The sequence below is a fragment of the Rhinopithecus roxellana genome, chromosome 19 (assembly GCF_007565055.1).
Source record: "Rhinopithecus roxellana isolate Shanxi Qingling chromosome 19, ASM756505v1, whole genome shotgun sequence".
In the NCBI taxonomy this organism is placed as follows: domain Eukaryota; kingdom Metazoa; phylum Chordata; class Mammalia; order Primates; family Cercopithecidae; genus Rhinopithecus; species Rhinopithecus roxellana.
The window spans coordinates 55,610,755-55,629,536 of record NC_044567.1 but is presented as its reverse complement, the minus strand read 5'-3'; the positions used below and the strand labels follow the sequence as shown (position 1 = coordinate 55,629,536).

Genomic DNA, 18,782 nt, shown 5'->3' with positions numbered 1-18,782 from the left:
AAAAAAGAAAAAAAAAGGCACAGATATACATATTTATAACTTGATGTGCTTATTATATTGGGGGTAAGTGTTGAAAATCTTTTTTCTGGTGGAGGCATAAGGTCAAACGGGCTGTGGAAACCAGTGTTTTGTGTTTTTTTTCTCATCAGATGAATACTGTGCCAGCCTCATAAGAAGGTTTGAGGGAAGCATGTCTCACACATGAGAGTGAAACCCCAATTATTACGCTTATGAACTACAAAGGGATCAGAAACCCATGTTCTTAGTGACAAGCAACTCCAGATCCCCGGGGGATGGAGCCTGGTGCTTTTCTTACTGAGTACTGGAGCATGGCGAGGACCACAGTACCTGCTGATTCGGTGGCGGATGGGGAAGGAACTCCATTCTGGATGGGCCTTCAGGGAGCTCCACAGTATACCTGATAGCAGGTGTGACCAGGATACCCTTCCATGGGGAACTCAGCCCAGGGGGTCCACCTGCCCACTCCCTGCCCCGCTAAGGGACCCGCACTGACCTGCCCAGCAGCCTGAGCTTCCTCGGGCCATACTTGTCCATGACGATACCCAGGGGCAGGGTGATGGCACTAAGCAGAAAGGAGCCCACGGTGAAGGCCAAATTTAGCATCTCGTCCTGGGCCTGGCAGCTGAGCCAGCTGTTCATCCAGCTCACCTCCTCGTGCCCCGGCTCTGCTGTGCTGCCCACTGTGCCGTTGGTGACATTCTCTGTGTGAAGAGGGAAGGAAACCCTGACCTCAGGGTCAAGACAGGGATTCCCAAAGATCAGAGGGGCAGGTGCCCATTCGGAGTCCCCCACTGGGAATGCCAGGGCTGGCTGGGGGCCTCTCGAGGGCTCAGGCTACCCCACAGCAGGCTTGGATGGCCATTTGGCTCAAGCTCCCTGGAGTGAAAACAGGTTCTTTTTTTTTTTTTTTTTTTTTTTTTTTTTTGAGACGGAGTTTCGCTCTGTCACCCAGGCTGGAGTGCAGTGGCCGGATCTCAGCTCACTGCAAGCTCCGCCTCCCGGGTTCACGCCATTCTCCTGCCTCAGCCTCCCGAGTAGCTTGGACTACAGGCGCCGCCACCTCGCCCGGCTAGTTTTTTTGTATTTTTAGTAGAGACGAGGTTTCACCGTGTTTGCCAGGATGGTCTCGATCTCCTGACCTCGTGATCCGCCCGTCTTGGCCTCCCAAAGTGCTGGGATTACAGGCTTGAGCCACCGCGCCCGGCTGAAAACAGTTTCTTAACTTGAGGGGTAGCTTTTGTGAACCCTTTGAAGAATCCAATAAAGACCTCCCCAGAAAACGCACACCAAGTTTTATCCACAGATTCAGGAGCTTCACGTGTCCCTTGAAGAACAACAAATGGGACTCTGAGAGTCCCATTCCAGAGCATCCGCCACCCTAGAACAGCAGACCTCAGGGTCCTGCCTTGGCTGTGCGACCCCAGGCTGGGGAGAACCTTCTCACGGCAGCTGTGTCCATGGGGGCAGACTGAAGCCAGTATGGAGGCAGACCCCAGACCACATGGGAAGGACAAGCACTGGCCTCACCCCGATAGCCTGGTTCTCCTCTGTCAGTGTGCAGAGACCCGGACGTCTCCTTCAATGGGAAGTCCAGCTGCCTTCTCAAACGTGGAACAGACGCCACCTTCTCACCTTCTCCCCCTGATATTTTCTCTTTCTTTTTTTTCTTTTATTTGAGACGGAGTCTCACTCTGTTGCCCGGGCTGGAGTGTAGTAGCATGACCTCGGCTCACTGCAACCTCTGCCTCCTGGGTTCAAGCAATTCTCCTGCCTCAGCCTCCTGAGTAGCTGGGACTACAGGCGCCCGCCACCACGCCCGGCTAATTTTTTGTATTTTTTAAGTAGAGACGGGGTTTCACCGTGTTAGCCAGGATGATCTCGATCTCCTGACCTCGTGATCCGCCTGCCTCGGCTTCCCAAAGTGCTGGGATTACAGGCGTGAGCCATCCCGCCTGGCCTTTTTTTTTTTTTTTTTTTTTTGAGACAGAGTCTCACTCTGTTGCCCAGGCTGGAGTGTAGTAGCATGATCTCGGCTCACTGCAACCTCCGCCTCCTGGGTTCAAGCAATTCTCTTGCCTCAGCCTCCCGAGTAGCTGAGATTACAGGCACATGCCACCACACCTGGCTAATTTTTGTATTTTTAGTACAGACGGAGTTTCACCATGTTGCCCAGGCTGGTCTCAAACTCCTGACCTCAGGTGATCCCACCACCTCTGCCTCCCAAAGTGCTGGGATTACAGGCGTGAGCTGCCGCGCCCGGCCGAGATGCACTTTTCTTATTTTCCTTGCCGGGGTCATTGTGATGCCATCCCGTGACCATGCCCAGACCTTGCTGGGTGCTGCGTCTGGTGTGTCTGCCACACCCAGCCCTTAATGGCCCCCTCCAAAGTCCACCCAGCACCAAAACAACACAAAAAGGCAGAGAAAAGTGCTGTGGCAGCTGAAGACGGGAGGGTGGAGGACGGCCTGGGAACGTGGCTGAGGAGCTCTCCCAGCCAGGACTGCTAGTTAAGAGATGCTGACTAATCCTGCAGAAAACAGGAGCCGACTTTGATTAGATGCGAGGTCACACTGGGAGAGTCAAGGAAACGCTTTTCTTCCGATAACTGCCTGCCTTCCAATTGCAGCCCTCTGGCGCCAGGTCTGCAGAGCTGAGGTTTGCAAAGGCTTGCTCAGGCCTCTTGGGGCTCCTCCAAGGTCACTGGAAAGGATGCACACGGGTGGAATCACGCCTCATGCCAACGTGTGACCAGGGAGGCTCGCCGGGGCCGTGTGGATGAAGAGCGTGGAACTGGAATCTGGCTTCAAGCTTCCTGTTCTGGTTCCTCCACTTTCTACCTGCATAACCTTGCTTTAGCTCAGTTTCCTTGTCTATAAAATGGACATCATAGAATAATACGATCCACCTCCTAGAGTTTGGGGGAAGATCAATGAGAAAATCTAGAAAACCTTCTGGAGCTCACCCAGGCATAGAAAGCACTCAATAACGAATCGCTGCAAGCTGCTGCTGTTCTCGTGGCTATTATGATCATTGCTGCTACTGGAGGCTCCGGATGGGAATCAGGGCACGACCAGCTGGCACAGAGCCGATGCAGCGGCTGTGGGGAGCACAGTCCCGTCAGCGTGTGTGGAAGCGCAAAGATACGTCTAATCCCCCACTGGGCTGTGAGCCCTGAAAGGCAGGGCCTGCATTGTGGTCACTTCTGTGTCCCCAGTATCTCACCCAGGTCTTGGCCTACGATAGCTGTTTACCGAATGAATAGAAACAACAGGGCCAGGTGTGGTGGCTCACGCCTGTCATCCCAACACTTTGGGTGGCAGAGGCAGGTGGATCGCCTGAGGTCAGGAGTTCAAGACCAGCCTGGCCAACACGGTGAAGCCCCGTCTCTACTAAAAATACAAAAATTAGCCAGGCGTGGTGGCAGGCGCCTGTAATCTCAGGTACTCGGGAGGCTGAGGCAGGAGAATCGCTTGAACCCGGGAGGCGGAGGTTGCGGTGAGCCGAGATTGTGCCACTGCACTCCAGCCCAGGCCACAGAGTGAGACTCTGTCTCCAAACAAACAACAACAAAAAAGTCTTAAATTGATTAGAGATCTGGTCACCCCTTTAACTACATAGGGGAGAGGCAAGGGCAGGGGAGAGGCAAGGGTATCTGTCCTTTCCATCTTTTACCCTGCAGCCACTACACACAGGGGCAAGGACCTTGCACGCTAGACCACCAGCCTTCTCCCCTTAAACAAATCCCTGCCGCTCGGGCCACCAGGCCCTCTGCCCGGCCGCTTGCCTCCAGGCAGTCCTGTCCAGCAACAGATGCGCCTGGGGCGGGGGAGGTGAGCGGCTTCTCCTTCTGCTTGTGGAGAGTCTCCCTCCTGCTGGAGGGAACGAAGCCCTTGGTGAGCCCAGAAGCTCTGTTGACAGTAAACAGCACCACCACCGTCACAGCTCCAGCAGATGCCCAAACACAGACACACCCAGGCTGTTCCTCTCCCTCTGCTCCCACCTGGGCCACTGTGGGCCAGGAAAGAGACAAACAGATTAAGCACCCAGGAATTGCCAAGGTGTGGGATGGTCCTCTGCTCCCAGCCTAGAGCTTGACCCGGGGCCAGCCTGCTCTGCTCATTCCCGGTCAGCCTGCTCTGCTCCTCACCTGCACCTGTTTATGAAACTGACGCCTCCTCGGGGGCAGCCAGAAGTGGCCCAGCCCAGGCCGGACAGAGAAGGTGAACAGAGAAGATAGGCAAGAGTTGGTGTGGCCAGTGAGTGCCAAGAACAGGAACAGGGCTGCTTAGGAGGAGGCCCAGGGCCAGGGCGGAGGAACCCTGTTCAGCCCCGCTCACAGAAGACGCACAAGATCTTCACAGAGGAATCAGGGGGAAAAGAGGGTGCTGTGGCTCTCTCAGACTCCCCCAAGTCAAAGCGGAGTCTCCCCACACTCCGGGAGACAAAGGGAGGGGGCCTCCAAGATGATGCTTGAGGGGGCCAAGGAATACCTGGCTTGAGGTCCCCTCTAAATTCCTGAGCTTCCCCCTTCCCTGACTGGCTGCTTTCCGAGCCCCCCGCTCCAGGGTGCAGGCCCCTGGACAGCCCACCGATGGCCCCTGCCCAGGATCTCCCGGCTCTTAAATCCTTAGTCTATCCGGCAACAGGAAGCAGCATCTCAGTCCTCAGTCCGGCAGGGGAGATATAGGGGAGAGGTCAGCTCAGACACAGAGCAAACAACAGACAGGAGGGCACGGACAGGCAGAGGCCGTCCTGGGCTGACCAGAGCCTGGCCCCCGAGCCATGGGCCCAGCAGCGGCTGCCATGTGCACAGTGCCAGTGTGTGTCAGCTGCCACGCTCAGTGGGTGTGCCCACGCCCACCCCATATTCCCCACGAGGATACTGTGAGAGTATCCCTGAGGGATGCTCAGAGCAGGGAAGTCACGTGCCAAAGGTCTCATGGGGGTCTCTGGGGAAGCTGGGCTCGACTCCAGGCTGTCAGATCCCGAAGTTCCCGCTCTTACCCTTCGAGCTATGCCGAGGCTGGCCTAGCTGGGTTAGAGGCTCATATCCCAGAGAGGAAATGCTGAGAGAACAGAGCCAGGAAAAGGCTGCCCATGGTGTCGGCAACACTAGGAGGCCCTGAATATCGCTTGGTGAGAACGGAACTAAGACTCTCCCACGAGGTCCCTGAGAGCCAGCCTAAGCTGGATGGACCTTCATGGACACCAGAAGCCAGCGGTGGCCAGCGGATGTCTGTGAGGGAAATGAGGTCACGAACCAAGGAGGGAGGCTGGGGTGGTGGGAAGAGCCAAGGCCGCCAGCTCTTCTCTGAGACGCATCCTGAGGCTGCCGGCTCCAGCCTTTAAACCTTCTTACCCGTTGCTATGGAATTTTTAAAATTCCAAATAAACTGGCGGAAAAGTTTAAAAGTCACATTTACAGCAATAAAAGTGAAAGGTTGGATTTAAGAAAGCTATCCGGTGGGTGCGGTGGTTCACGCCTGTAATCCCAGCACTTTGGGAGGCCGAGGCGGGCGGATCACCTGAGGCCAGGGGTTCGAGACCAGCCTGGCCAACATGGTGAAACCCCGTTTCTACTAAAAATACAAAAATTATCCAGGTGTGGTGATGGGTGCCTGTAATCCCAGCTATTTGGGGGGCTGAGGCAGGAGAATCACTTGAACCTGGGAGATGGAGGTTTCGGTGAGCCGAGATCGCGCCATTGCACTCCAGCCAGGGTGACAGAGTGAGACTCCATCTCAAAAAAAAAAAAAATGAAATACAAATACAAAAAAGTAGCCGGGCATGGTGGCGGGCACCTGTAATCCCAGCTACTTGGGAGGCTGAGGCAGGAGAACTGCTTTAATTCTGCCGAGAGGCAGAGGTTGCAGTAAGCCGAGACTGCGCCACTGCACTCCAGCCTGGGCGACAAGAGTGAAACTCTGTCCCCCACTCCCCGTCCCCCAAGAAACACGAGGTCCTCGAGGCAGCAGAGAAGTCCCCTGTCCACATCTGCAGCTTCACTCAGCCCATGGGGACCAAGCCTGGCGGCCCTGCTTCCCCAAGGTGGGCGGCAGCCCCTCTGCCCTCCCAGCAACCTGTATGCCAGGGTGAGCTTGCAGCAGCCTCGGTGCCAGGGTGAGAGGCTCTCTCCCACCACCACAGGCGGAGCGACTGCAGCAGTCAGGAGCATACAACCGGGGTCAGCCTTCATGCCCATGGTCAGACCGTGAGTGACTTCCTCGGGCAGAGGCCGTGATGATTTCTGCCTTTCTATGCCATCCAGACATACCCAGCGTGGGGCAAGCCCTCAACCATTCACACGAGGCTCTAACAGGGGAATTGGATCATCGCCCTCCTCTACCTCCCTGACTTCCTCCTGCCTTGGGAATAAAATTCACTTTCCCCAAATGGACTCCCAGGCCCTGCAGGCCCGGCCCCTTCCCACTTCTCTCCTCTCCTCCAGGGTGTACCCTCCTCTCCTGACTCACCCCTCCTCAACCTCCAGGCTTCAGCCTGAACCCCAGAGAGGCCCTCCCACCCAGTAGGAGCCAGATCTCCGCAGCTATTCTGGCTCTTTCCTGGGGGCCCGGCTACCACCTGGAATTATACAGGTTACACAGGTATGCGTGTGATGACTTGTTTGCTCTGAGTCCCCAGCACCGCACCTTCGTCAATGTTTACTGAATGTTTAGGTTATAAGAGAGAGGGGATTAACTATGCACATGTAGGCCTGGAGCAGTGGCTCACGCCTATAATCCCAGCAATATGGGAGCCCGAGGCGGGTGGATCGACTGAGCTCAGGAGTTTAAGACCAGCCTGGGCAACACAGTGAAACCCCCAACTCTACAAAACATTTAAAAATTAACTGGGTATGGGCCGGGCGCGGTGGCTCAAGCCTGTAATCCCAGCACTTTGGGAGGCCGAGGCGGGCGGATCACAAGGTCAGGAGATCGAGACCATCCTGGCTAACACGGTGAAACCCCGTCTCTACTAAAAAATACAAAAAAGAAAAAAACTAGCCGGGCGAGGTGGCGGGCGCCTGTAGTCCCAGCTACTCCGGAGGCTGAGGCAGGAGAATGGCATGAACCCGGGAGGCGGAGCTTGCAGTGAGCTGAGATCTGGCCAGTGCACTCCAGCTTGGGTGACAGAGCGAGACTCCGTCTCAAAAAAAAAAAAAAAAAAAAAAAAAAAAAAAGACCAGCCTGGGCAACACGGTGAAACCCCCAACTCTACAAAACATTTAAAAATTAACTGGGTATGGGCCGGGCGCGGTGGCTCATGCCTGTAATCCCAGCACTTTGGGAGGCCGAGGCGGGCGGATCACGAGGTCAGGAGATCGAGACCATCCTGGCGAACACGGTGAAACCCCGTCTCTACTAAAAAAAATTCAAAAAACTAGCCGGGCGAGGTGGCGGGCGCCTGTAGTCCCAGCTACTCGGGAGGCTGAGGCAGGAGAATGGCGTAAACCCGGGAGGCGGAGCTTGCAGTGAGCCGAGATCGCACCACTGCACTCCAGCCTGGGCGACAGAGCAAGACTCCGTCTCAAAAAAAAAAAAAATATTACCTGGGTATGGTGTCTCACACCTGTAGTCCCAGCACTTTGGGAGGCTCAGGTTGGCAGGTCACTTGAGCCCAGGAGTTTTGAGACCAGCCTGAGCAACATGGTGAAACCCTTATCTCTACAAAAACTTTGACCAGGCACAGTGGCTCACACCTGTAATCCCAGTGCTCTGGGAGGCCAAGGCGGGTGGATCACCTGAGGTCAGGAGTTCGAGAACAGCCTGACCAATATAGTAAAACCATATCTCTACGAAAAAATACAAAAATTAGCCAGGCGTGGTGGCAGTCACCTGTAGTCCCAGCTACTTGGGAGGCTGAGACAGGAGAACTGCTTGAAACTGTGAGGCAGAGGTTGGAGTGAGCCAAGATCGCGCCATTGCACTCCAGCCTGGCAACAGAGCGAGACTCTGTCTCAAATAAATAAATAAATAAATAAATAAATAAATAAATAAATAAATAACCAGGGCTGGGCGTGGTGGTTCACACCTGTCATTCCAGCACTTTGGGAGGCCGAGGTGAGTGGATCACCTGAGGTCAGGAGTCCGAGACCAGCCTGGTCAACATGGTGAAACCCCATCTCCACTAAAAATACAAAAATTAGCTGGGTATGGTGGCGGGCGCCTGTAGTCCCAAAAACAAAAATAAAAAAGTAACTGGGTATGATGGCTCACGCTTGTAGGCCCAGCACTTTGGAAGGCTGAGGCAGGAGGATCGCTTGAGCCCAGGAGTTTGAGATCAGCCTAGGCAATACGGCGAGACCCTGTCTCTACAAAAATATACAAAAATTAGCTGAGTAGGGTGGCGCACACTTTCAGTCCCAACTACTCAGGAGGCTGAGGTGGGAGGATTGCTTGAGCACAGGAGTTAAGGCTGCAGTGAGCTGTGATCGCACCACCACATTCCGGCTTGGGCAACAGAGCAAGACCCTGTCTCGAATAAAAAAAACCATCCGCCGGGCGCGGTGGCTCAAGCCTGTAATCCCAGCACTTTGGGAGGCCGAGACGGGTGGATCACGAGGGCAGGAGATCGAGACCATCCTGGCTAACACCGTGAAACCCCGTCTCTACTAAAAAAAAATACAAAAAACTAGCCGGGCGAGGTGGCGGGCGCCTATAGTCCCAGCTACTCGGGAGGCTGAGGCAGGAGAATGGCATAAACCTGGGAGGCAGAGCTTGCAGTGAGCTGAGATCCGGCCACTGCACTCCAGCCTGGGTGATAGAGCGAGACTCCGTCTCAAAAAAAAAAAAAAAAAAAAAAAAAAAAAAAAAAAAAAAGAAAAAAAAAAAAACCATCCACAGGTAGCCGCAGCCCCCCAAGCTGACCCTGACCCTGTTGAAGTGGGGGCTACTGGATAACAGAGAAAATGAAGAAAGAGCCCAGGCGCCGGCTGTCACATTGCCATCCTAGAGGCCAAGAGGACACAGCTCTGGGAAGTCCCGTGCTTCTCGGACTGAACACCCAATTGGTTTCCTGCCCTCACCAGGGGGACAAGGGAGGGATCCAGCAGCCAACACCTGGAGGATATTGTGCAAAACCCGTCACCAACTCCCTGCACCCAGGTCCCCAAACCCAGCCTGCCACCTCTCCCAGTGGGCAAGGAAGAACAAACTGAGGGGCAGCCGAGAAGTGAGCTATCTCGTTCCCTCTGCCACCTCACCAGGCTGGAACCCAACACCACGTCTGTGGCCAGATTCTGGCTGGAGTCCTGAGAAAGAGTTCTAAGAATCTTTCAACAGGTTCAGGCAAATTTTCTTTAGAGAACAAACTAAAGCATCGTCCTAGAGCGACACGATGCTGACAAATTTGCATCTCAATCAGCCGGACACTGCTCAGCCTTTCACAAGTCTAATTTAATACATTCAAAAAATGGCCTCACTGCTTCTCTGCAATTCAGCCATGCACCAAGTTTGAAAATGTCAGACCGAAGTCGAAACCTTCACCCTAACTTCACCAGGCACTCCCAGACAAGCAACGTGTGGAGATTTCTGGCCTGAAAGAAAACTGGTTATGTAGACTTCAAGAATCAAGGAGCAGTGCGGCCAGAGAGATAAGCTGTGTGGGATCAGCAGCCTTCCCGCCCAGGACGCGGGCTCAGCAGGTTTGCCAGATAATCAGAAAAACCAAAATTGGAGGCAGGAGCAAAAGCACGGATAAGAAGTTGATGTTCAACCCACAATCCTGACCCTTCACCTTCACTTTGGTTTACAGGAGCAACCTGTCAAGTCTGCCCAGGGCTTAAAACACCAACTCAGCACCACACTGGCACCATCTCTGGGACTCCTCCCACTTACAGGAAGAAGCCAAGGCTGAGGCGGGAATGAAGGGACCAGACCCAACTCTGCCAAAACCATACTATCAATTAAATCTGTGGACAGTCTATGAAAAAAAAAAAAAAAAAAAAAAAAAACACCTAGAATCTGACCTTCCTGACACCATGGTGGGTTAAAAAAAAATAACACAAAACCTGCCCACAACAGTTCTCTGGTCTGGGTGAGCCACTAAAAGCTTTCTCTGAGGCCAGGTGCGGTGGCCCACGCCTGTAATCCCAGCACTTTGGGAGGCCGAGGCAGGTGGATCATGAGGTCAGGAGATCAACACCATCCTGGCGAACACGGTGAAACCCTGTCTCTACTAAAAATCCAAAAAAAATTATCTGGGCGTGGTGGCGAGCCCCTATAGTCCCAGCTACTCGGGAGGCTGAGACAGGAGAATGGCGTGAACCTGGGAGGCGGAGCTTGCAGTGAGCCGAGATTGCGCCACTGCACTCCAGCCTGGGCGACAGAGCGAGGCTCCGTCTCAAGAAAAAAAAAAAAAAGCAAAAAATAAAAAAAATAAAAAATAAAAAATAAATAAATAAATAAATAAATAAATAAATAAAAAAGCTTTATCTGGGGATGATGACTTTTTTTTCTGCTTTTTTTTTTTTTTAAACCCTGTGTCCAGCCTGAAAGAACCCACAAGAAAGGCAAGCAGGAAGGGTCACGATCTCTAAGGGAGGAGAGAGGAAAGGAGAGGAAGAAGCAAATACTCCAACCTGTGCCTTTCCGGGACAGGCATTAATCTCCTAACATCTCTTGGGCAAAGCAGAAAGCTTGTTCAGGGAACAAGGTCTGACTCTTCCCAACTCCCAAGATTTCTTGCTGATGTGGGGAAAGGCCTGCCAAGAACCCTTAGGCTGTTAGGAAATATTTTTGAGTGGCTAAAGGCTAAAGGTTAGTTATAAATGATATACTTTCTGTCCTGTCCCCGCAGCCTCTGCATTCTCCTGCTTTCTCCTGCCCTGAACCTCTCCAGCTAAGCCTCCCTCCCTAGAGACTGGGACACACAGGAATCTCCCAGGCAGATCAGAAAAGGGAAACAGGGAGGCTTCCACAAAGGATTACACCCAGCATGAGCTGGTCCAAAGCTTTCTCTTCTTGCAAAGAGCTCTAGAAAGAAAAGGCCTGCTGCTGGGAACTCAGGAAGTCAAACCTGGGCTACCTCCATCTATGGGCACTCGAGCACTGGCGAGAGAGATGTGAGCTCAGCTATTATCAGTTACCGTTAGGATCAAGGAGAAGGCAGAGGGAAACACTGCCTGTTAAGGTTGCCTAGGAAGGAGAGTAGGAAGCTAGAGGCTGGGGGCTGCTGTGGCCCTCCTGTGGGGCTGAACCTACTGCCCTGTAGTAATCAGGATCCTCCAACAAGGTATAAAGATGTGAAGGTGTGTGTGTGTTGGATGGTGCAGACGTCATGCAGAGAAGCATCCTCAGCCTGCCTTCAGCAATTCCAGTGGCGAGGCAAAGAGGAGAGAACAAGCCTAGCATCATTTCCATAAACATTCCCTTCTCCTCTTCCGCTTCATCCTCATGGGGTTGGAAAGCCACGGAGATGTCCTCACAGCCCGTGTCGGGAAATGCCCTTTGGAGAATCACAAGGCAGCAAAAATAGACAAGAAATTGTGTCCAGCAAGCACTTAGGAGACTCCACAACGGCCTGAGGAACGTCTAGATTCTAGATGAGCCCTCCCTGGGGTGGAGGCAAGGCCACTTCCTCTCCTGCTGCACCCCAGCCCCTAAATCAGGAGTTCCTCTTTCTCACAAGCAGAGAGCAACATGTTTACTACCAGCCAAGCTATGTTCCAGGAGCTGGGAGGAGAGGAGAGGAGTCCAGCAATGTTCCCAGGGGGTGGAAGGAACACCCTGGACAGCAGGTGGGGTTCTGGGTGGATGGCAGGCCCAGGCTCTGTGGCCTTGCGCAAGACAGAAGATCGCTCTGAGCCTCGGTGTCTTCATCCACAAAACAGCGGCAATGACAAGTACCCGGCAGGGCTGGGTGAGGATCAGATGGGCCTTTGGATACCCGAGAGGCACTGGGCAATGCAGTGCTGTGGCATGCCAGGTCTTCACCCCCATCCCGCCCCCTCCCAAAGCCCCGGCTCCAGGAGCCCCCAGCAGTCCCAGGCACCTGTCTCACCTGGCTTGGTACACAGGTAGGAGTAAAAGCCCTCCGACTTGAGCATGATGAGCAGCGAGCCCCAGCCCAGGAGGACTGCCGAGAAGAGGAGGTTCTCCAGCACGGCCGTGCAGGCCATCCACCAGCGGCGGCGATGGGCAGTGGCCAGGGTGGGCGCCATGGTGCGGCGCGGCGCGGCTCCGGGCTCCGACTCCGGCTCTGCACCACCTGCGCACAGACCTCGGCGTCAGCGGCCGGCCCTGCCCAGCAACTGCGGCCGCCCCCCAGCTGCCCCGGCCGCTGTCGCAGGGCTCGGGACTGTCACTCTTCCGTGGTGGCCGGTGCGCGCAGCCGAGGAGGCGAACCCCAGCCCTGCCCGGACCTGGGCCACCCCGACCCCGTGGCCGGCTCGTACCGCTGCCCTCCGCTACGACAGAGCCGCCCTGGCCAGGCAGGGAGACGTCTCCCGCAGCTCACTCCGAGGTAAACTGAGGCATGGAGGCAAGAAGAGGCTAACGCATGCTTAGGGCCGTGGAACTAGTCCTGGCCTGCAGCAGGACTGACATCGCCTGGGGCCAGCATGGAACGCAGCGTGAGGTGGGCAGGGGCAGATCCGAGGGCTGCCTCTCCCAGGGACCCTGACAGGTGCCCTCCCGCCCGCGCCCGGGACCCTTCCCCAGAGCTGGTTTCTTCAACCACAAGATCAGCGCCCAGAGCTACGGAACGGCCCGCCCCGGCGCGCTCATTGGCCGGACGGCGCAGGAACTGCCGCGCCATTGGCCGTCGTCTAGGTCGCTAGGCGCTGCGGCCACGCGAACCCGGCGTGGGAGACGAGGAGCCGGTTCAAACCGGCGGCGCGAGCCAGCCCGCAACCCCCATCCCGGGCGTTCCCCCGGCAACCCGCCCGTTTCCATGGCCTCAGAGCCCCGTGCCTCCATCCCCAGCCCGCATGTGTTCGTTATCTCTTTCCTGGCGGCCCCTCATCACTCCGTCTCTCTCTTTTTACTCCCACGTTTTCTCCCTGCGCCCCTTCGGCGGGCGCTTCTGCCCCCGCGCCCTCGCCCCAGCCGCGACCCCCGGCTCCAGCTCACCCGGCTCCTCTGGCGTGTGTCGGGCCCGCCCGGCGCCTTTTCTGCCCTCTTTTATTCCAGCCCTTTTATTCCGACCCCAAGAAGAAAACACTGCCGCCCGCTGATTGGCTGAGCGGGGCTGGAAACAGGCGTCGACCAATCAGCAGCCAGCCCCCCGCCCGCCCCGCCGCGAGCAGAAGCCGGTTCCGGCCGGACTCGGAGACAAACAAGAGAGATGGGGGGCGGGAGGGGCCGGGGTGCTGCGGACTCTGCCGCCTTCAACTTGACCGAGTCACAGCGCGGCCGGGAACCCCCGGCGACATCGCCCCGCGACCTCTCCAGCGCCCTGACCCTGCGAGGCTGGGGCTCCGGCTCCGCGTGCCGGACCCCCGCGGACTCCCCCCCGAAGCCGCCGGGCCACCAGCGCCCCCAGCTGGGCTCTCCCGCGGCCGCCCCGCCGTCCCCAGCTGCCCCCTCCGCGCGGGTCACCACGCCCAGATGCGCCGGCTCCGCACTGTGGTTCCGCTCTCGAATCCCCACCCCGCTTTCTCCCCACGAAGCGCCGCCGTCCCCGCCGCCTCGGGCTTTGGGTCCTGGTTCCTCCCTCTCCCGCCGCGGTGGTTCCCGTCCCGGCGTATTAGGGGTCTGGGATCCCGGACCCGGTCCAGCCGTGGCGCCCCCTGCTGATGCACCGACCGGGTGCCGTCTGCCCGGTCCCTGGAAGTTGGCCCTTGGAAACCTGCAAGGGGATTTGGGGCTGGTCTGTCCGGTCCTAGGATGGGGTCTCCTGAGGTCTCCCCATCAGATCTTTCTCCGCCCGTGTTCACGCACTGCTCGGTCCCCCGGGGACCCTCCACCCTTGATGGTCGTCTGGGAGCTCCCTGCCCGCGGTGAGCCCCACCCCCCCACCTTCACCCCGTTCCACCCACGTCCACCGGCTCGTACAAGCCTGCGAGGGTTCCAGGGGGCTCCGGGTCCCCGTCTGATAAGCCCGGGCTCGGAAAGCTCAGCTGCCCGTCTTCGTCCCCCAGATCCGAGGCACTAGCCCGAGCTCGGAAGACCGTCTGACTGCCCCAGAATCTGCTTGGTCTCCCTGGCACGTTCCAGGGGGCTGGCTTAGCACCCCAGGGCTGCCGCGCGGTGTTCTCATCTGGAATCCCAGCGGTTTGGGAGGTTAAGGTCGGAGGGCCACTTAGGGCTAGGAGTTCGAGACCAGCCTGGGCAGCATGGCGAGACCTGTCTCTACCAAAATAAAAAAATAACCAAAAATAGCCGGGCGCAGTGGTTCACGCCTGTGATCCCAGCACCTTGGGAGGCCGAGGCGGGTGGATCACGAGGTCAGGAGTTCGAGACCAGCCTGGCCAACATGGTGAAACCGGGTCTCTTCTGAAATGCAGAAACTAGCTTGGTGTGGTGGTGCACGCCTGTAATCCTGCTACTGGGGAGGCTGAGGCAGGAGAATGGCTTGAACCCAGGAGACGGAGGTTGCAGTGAGCCGATTGTGGCACTGCACTCCAACCTGGGTGACAGAGCAAGATTCCGTCTCAAAAAAAAGTAATAATAATAAAAATAAATAAAACAAAACCCCACCACCACCCCAGGGCTGTGGGAACCCCAGACGCCTCTTGCTCTACTTGCCCCAGTCCGAGTGTGCCCCTACTGTCTAGAATCCACCCAGGCCACCTGGCGAGGGCAACCTCCTCCAGACAAGGCTTGGTGCTGTCAGCCTGCTGGGGGGCGGCTCCAGCTGGTAACCTACCCGGTTCCTCACCCTGTAGAACCCTTCCCACTCACAAGGTTTCAACTGCTATCTGAAAAATCTCTTCCTTCACCCTTTCCTCCTCTTGGAGCAGCCTGAGGGCGCTCCAGGGCTCAAACACATCTCAGATATCCCCCAGAACTGTCCTCCCCATTTTCTCTCAGATAATCACACTAGTGTCTACTGAAGTTAGATACCAAGAACCATCTCTTTTTTCTTTTTTTTGAGACAGGATCTCAGGCACCCAGACTGCTGGAGTGTGGTGGTGTGATCATAGCTCACTGCAGCCTTGACCTCCTGGGCTTAGGTGATCCTCCTGCCTCAGCCTCCCAAGTACCTGGGACCACAGGTGCATGCCCCCACGCTTGGCTAATTTTTATATTTTTTGTAGACATAGGGTCTTGCCCTGTTGCCCAGGCTGGTCTCAAAGTCCTGGGCTCAAGTGATCCTCCCACCTCGGCCTCCCAAAGTGCAGGGATTACAGGCATGACTCACAGCGCCCTGCTGAGAACCATCCTTTCAACAGACATTTGTTAGGCAGTCGCTGTGATTCTGCCTCTCCCTCAACCCATCCCCATCACCCTGATACAGCTGTATCTCCTACATGTTTACCTAATCAGTCCATCTGTGCCCTTAGGCCCGGAACTGCTGTTGTTGAGCCACCTTCAAATTTCAGCTCCTCAAATCCAGCCCCCATCTCATCCCAGGGCACTAAGGGAATGTAAATGTGACCTCTGCCAAAATCCTCAGAAACTATTATTTGTGAAACAGGATAAAGTTCCAGTTCCTGGCTGGGCACAGTGGTTCACGCCTGTAATTCCAGCACTTTGGGAGGCTGAGGTCAGAAGTTAAAGACCAGCCTGGCCAACATGGTGAAACCCTGTCTCTACTAAAAGTACTAAAATGGCTGGGCGCGGTGGCTCACACCTGTAATCCCAGCACTTTGGGAGGCTGAGGGGGGGAGGTGGATCACGAGGTCAGGAGTTCAAGATCAGCATGGCCAGGCTGGGCGCAGTGGCTCATGCCTGTAATCCTAGCATTTTGGGAGGCCGAGGTTGGTGGATCACGAGGTCAGGAGTTCAAGACCAGCATGGCCAGGCTGGGCGCAGTGGCTCACGCCTGTAATCCTAGCACTTTGGGAGGCTGAGGCGGGTGGATCACGAGGTCAGGAGTTCAATACCAGCTTGGCCAAGATGGTGAAACCCTGTCTCTACTAAAGATACAAAAAATTAGGTGGGCATGGTGGTGCACACCTGTAGTTCCAGCTACTCTGGAGGCTGAGGCAGGAGAATCACTTGAACCCGGGAGGCGGAGGTTGTAGTGAGCCAAGATTGCGCCACTGCACTCCAGCCTGGGCAACAAGAGCGAAACTTCATCTGAAAAAAAAAAAAAAAAAAAGATCTGGGTGACGTGGCATCCGCTTGTAACCCCAGCTACCCAGGAGGCTGAGGCAGGAGAATTACTTGAGCCTGGGAGACAGAGGTTGCAGTGAGCAGAGATTGCGCCACTGCACTCCAGCATGGGCAACAAAGCGAGACTCCGTCTCAAAAAAATAAATAAACAAAATTAAAAAGTTCCAGTTCCCCAATTTGACCCACACAGACTCCTCCGTCTCCCTCCCTCTGGAGGACATCTGACCTGCCTGGTCCCAGATGCTCCAATCACATGGCCTGTGGTTTCTGCACCTGCTGTTCTCTCTCCTCTAGCTCTCGACAAAGCCTCATTTTGGACAGCACCTCCTCTGGGAAGCCTTCCCTAACCACTCCCCATTAATAATGTTCACTTTATTTGTCTACTGCCGGCATTGTTTTATAATTAGCTATTCATCTGTTTGTCTTCCTCTCCAATTGACTATGAACTCTTTGGGGGCAGAACGGTGTCTTATTCCACTTTGTATAACCAGCCCTTGATAGAGAAGCAAGCACAAAGCAGGTGCACAATATGAGTTTGTGGAATGAAAACATGAACTCATGAAAAGGGGCAAAAGGCCAGGCGTGGTGGCTCACACCTGGAATCCCAGCACTTTGGGAGGCCGAGGTAGGTGGATCACCTGAGGTCAGGAGTTCGAGACCAGCCTGGCCAACATGGCAAAACCCCATCTCTACAAAAAGTACAAAAATTAGCTGGGCGTGATAGTGGGTGCCTATAATCCCAGCTACTCAGGAGGCTGAGGCACAATAATGGCTTGAATCTGGGAGGCGGAGGTTGCAGTGAGCCAAGACGGAAAAGAAACTCAACCTTAGAATACTCATAGAAATTTAAATTGTAGGCCAGGCGCGGTGGCTCAAGCCTGTCAATCCCAGCACTTTGGGAGGCCGAGACGGGCGGATCACGAGGTCAGGAGATCGAGACCATCCTGGCGAACATGGTGAAACCCCGTCTCTACTAAAAAAAATACAAAAAACTAGCTGGGCAAGGTGGCGGGCACCTGTAATCCCAGCTACTCGGGAGGCTGAGGCAGGAGGATGGCGGGAACCCGGGAGGCGGAGCTTGCAGTGAGCTGAGATCCGGCCACGGCACTCCAGCCTGGGCGACAGAGCCAGACTCCGTCTCAAAAAAAAAAAAAAAGAAATTTAAATTGTAATGAGATATAACTGTTGATGGTTAAACACAAAAACAAAAAAAAATTTTTTTTTTTTGAGACAGAGTCTCACTCTGTCTCTCAGGCTGGAGTGCAATGGCACGATCTCGGCTCACTGCAAGCTCCGCCTCCTGGGTTCACGACATTCTCCTGCCTCAGCCTCCCGAGTAGCTGGGACTACAGGTGCCCGCCACCTCACCCAGCTAATTTTTTTGTATTTTTAGTAGAGACGGAGTTTCACCGTGTTCACCAGGATGGTCTCGATCTCCTGACCTCGTGATCCACCCGCCTAAGCCTCCCAGGCATGAGCCACCGTGCCTGGCCAAAAAAAATTTATATATACTTTTTAGAAGCTTTAGTGGCTTGGCACAGTGGCTCACGCCTGTCATCCCAGCACTTTGGGAGGCCAAGGTGGGCAGATTTTGTGAGGTCAGAAAGACCAACTTGGCCAATATGGTGAAACCCCGTCTCTACTAAAAATACAAAAAATTAGCTGGACGTGGTGGCACGCACCTGTAGTCCTGGCTACTCGAGAGGCTGAAGCAGGATAATTGCTTGAACCCGGGAGGCGGAGGTTGCAGTGAGCCGAGATCGTGCCATTGTACTCCAGCCTGGACGACAGAAAGAGACTTCATCTCAAAAAAAAAAAGAAGCTTTAGCATGTGTTACTTTATTTTTACCACGGTGGAATAATGAGATACCCTCTTTTATCTGATCAGATTGAGTGTAGGGACACAGATTCCCCCATAATTTGTGAGAATATACAAATCCAAGCAACATTTTTGGAGACAATTTGGAGTAAGTACAGAAGTGTCTAACTCCCTTACCCTACAACTCAACAACCCTGCTTCTAGGAATCTATTCGATAGAAAAACTTGCACAAATGTAAAAATAAATATGGGGCCGGGTGCGGTGGCTCACGCCTGTAATCCCAGCACTTTGGGAGGCCGAGGCGGGTGGATTACCTGAGGTCGGGAGTTCGAGACCAGCCTGACCAACATGGAGAAACCCCGTCTCTACTGAAAATACAAAATTAACTGGGTGTGGTGTCAGGTGCCTGTAATCCCAGCTACTCAGGAGGCTGAGGCAGGAGAATCGCTTGAACCCAGGAGGTGGAGGTTGCAATGAGCTGAGATCGTGCCATTGCACTCCAGCCTGGGCAACAAGATTGAAACTCCGTCTCAAAAAATAAATAAATATGGACAAAGTTGTATGCTATGTCATTGTTTATTGTATCAAAACAGATCAGAACAACCCAACCATCCACTGGCAGGGGAATGATTTAAATACTTGTGCTAGATGGAATCTCATCTAATCATTTTTTTAAATAAGGAGAGGTAGCTTTATTTTATGGACATTGAACTATATCCA

General features: G+C 54.8%; 2 protein-coding genes and 1 non-coding gene across 6 annotated transcripts in view; 1 reads left to right on the top strand and 2 right to left on the bottom strand.

The window, feature by feature from the left end:
* Positions 1-13,499, bottom strand: part of SLC43A2 (solute carrier family 43 member 2) — a 57,317-nt gene extending 43,818 nt beyond the window's left edge. For 2 of the 4 annotated variants that reach the window (XM_010373504.2, XM_010373507.2), the window contains exons 1-3: positions 13,093-13,499; positions 12,023-12,229; positions 515-722 (exon numbers count right to left, since the gene is read on the bottom strand). In XM_010373504.2, the coding sequence (XP_010371806.1) occupies positions 515-722; positions 12,023-12,182 (368 nt within the window). In that variant the 5' untranslated portion in view covers positions 12,183-12,229; positions 13,093-13,499. Of the gene's footprint in view, positions 1-514; positions 723-2,984; positions 3,120-12,022; positions 12,230-12,416; positions 12,652-13,092 lie in introns of those variants that run through there. The other 2 variants (XM_010373506.2, XM_030923481.1) reach the window with 2 other exon arrangements.
* LOC115895064 lies at positions 144-247 on the bottom strand. The gene has a single exon (XR_004055267.1). It is a non-coding gene; the product is annotated as a small nucleolar RNA U13 (small nucleolar RNA).
* On the top strand, positions 13,307-14,340 carry LOC115894835 (forkhead box protein D1-like). The gene is made up of 2 exons (XM_030923482.1): positions 13,307-13,961; positions 14,103-14,340. The coding sequence occupies exons 1-2, from the start codon at positions 13,307-13,309 to the stop codon at positions 14,114-14,116; spliced, it is 669 nt and encodes a 222-aa protein (XP_030779342.1). The 3' UTR covers positions 14,117-14,340.
* The last annotated feature ends 4,442 nt before the right edge of the window (positions 14,341-18,782 follow it).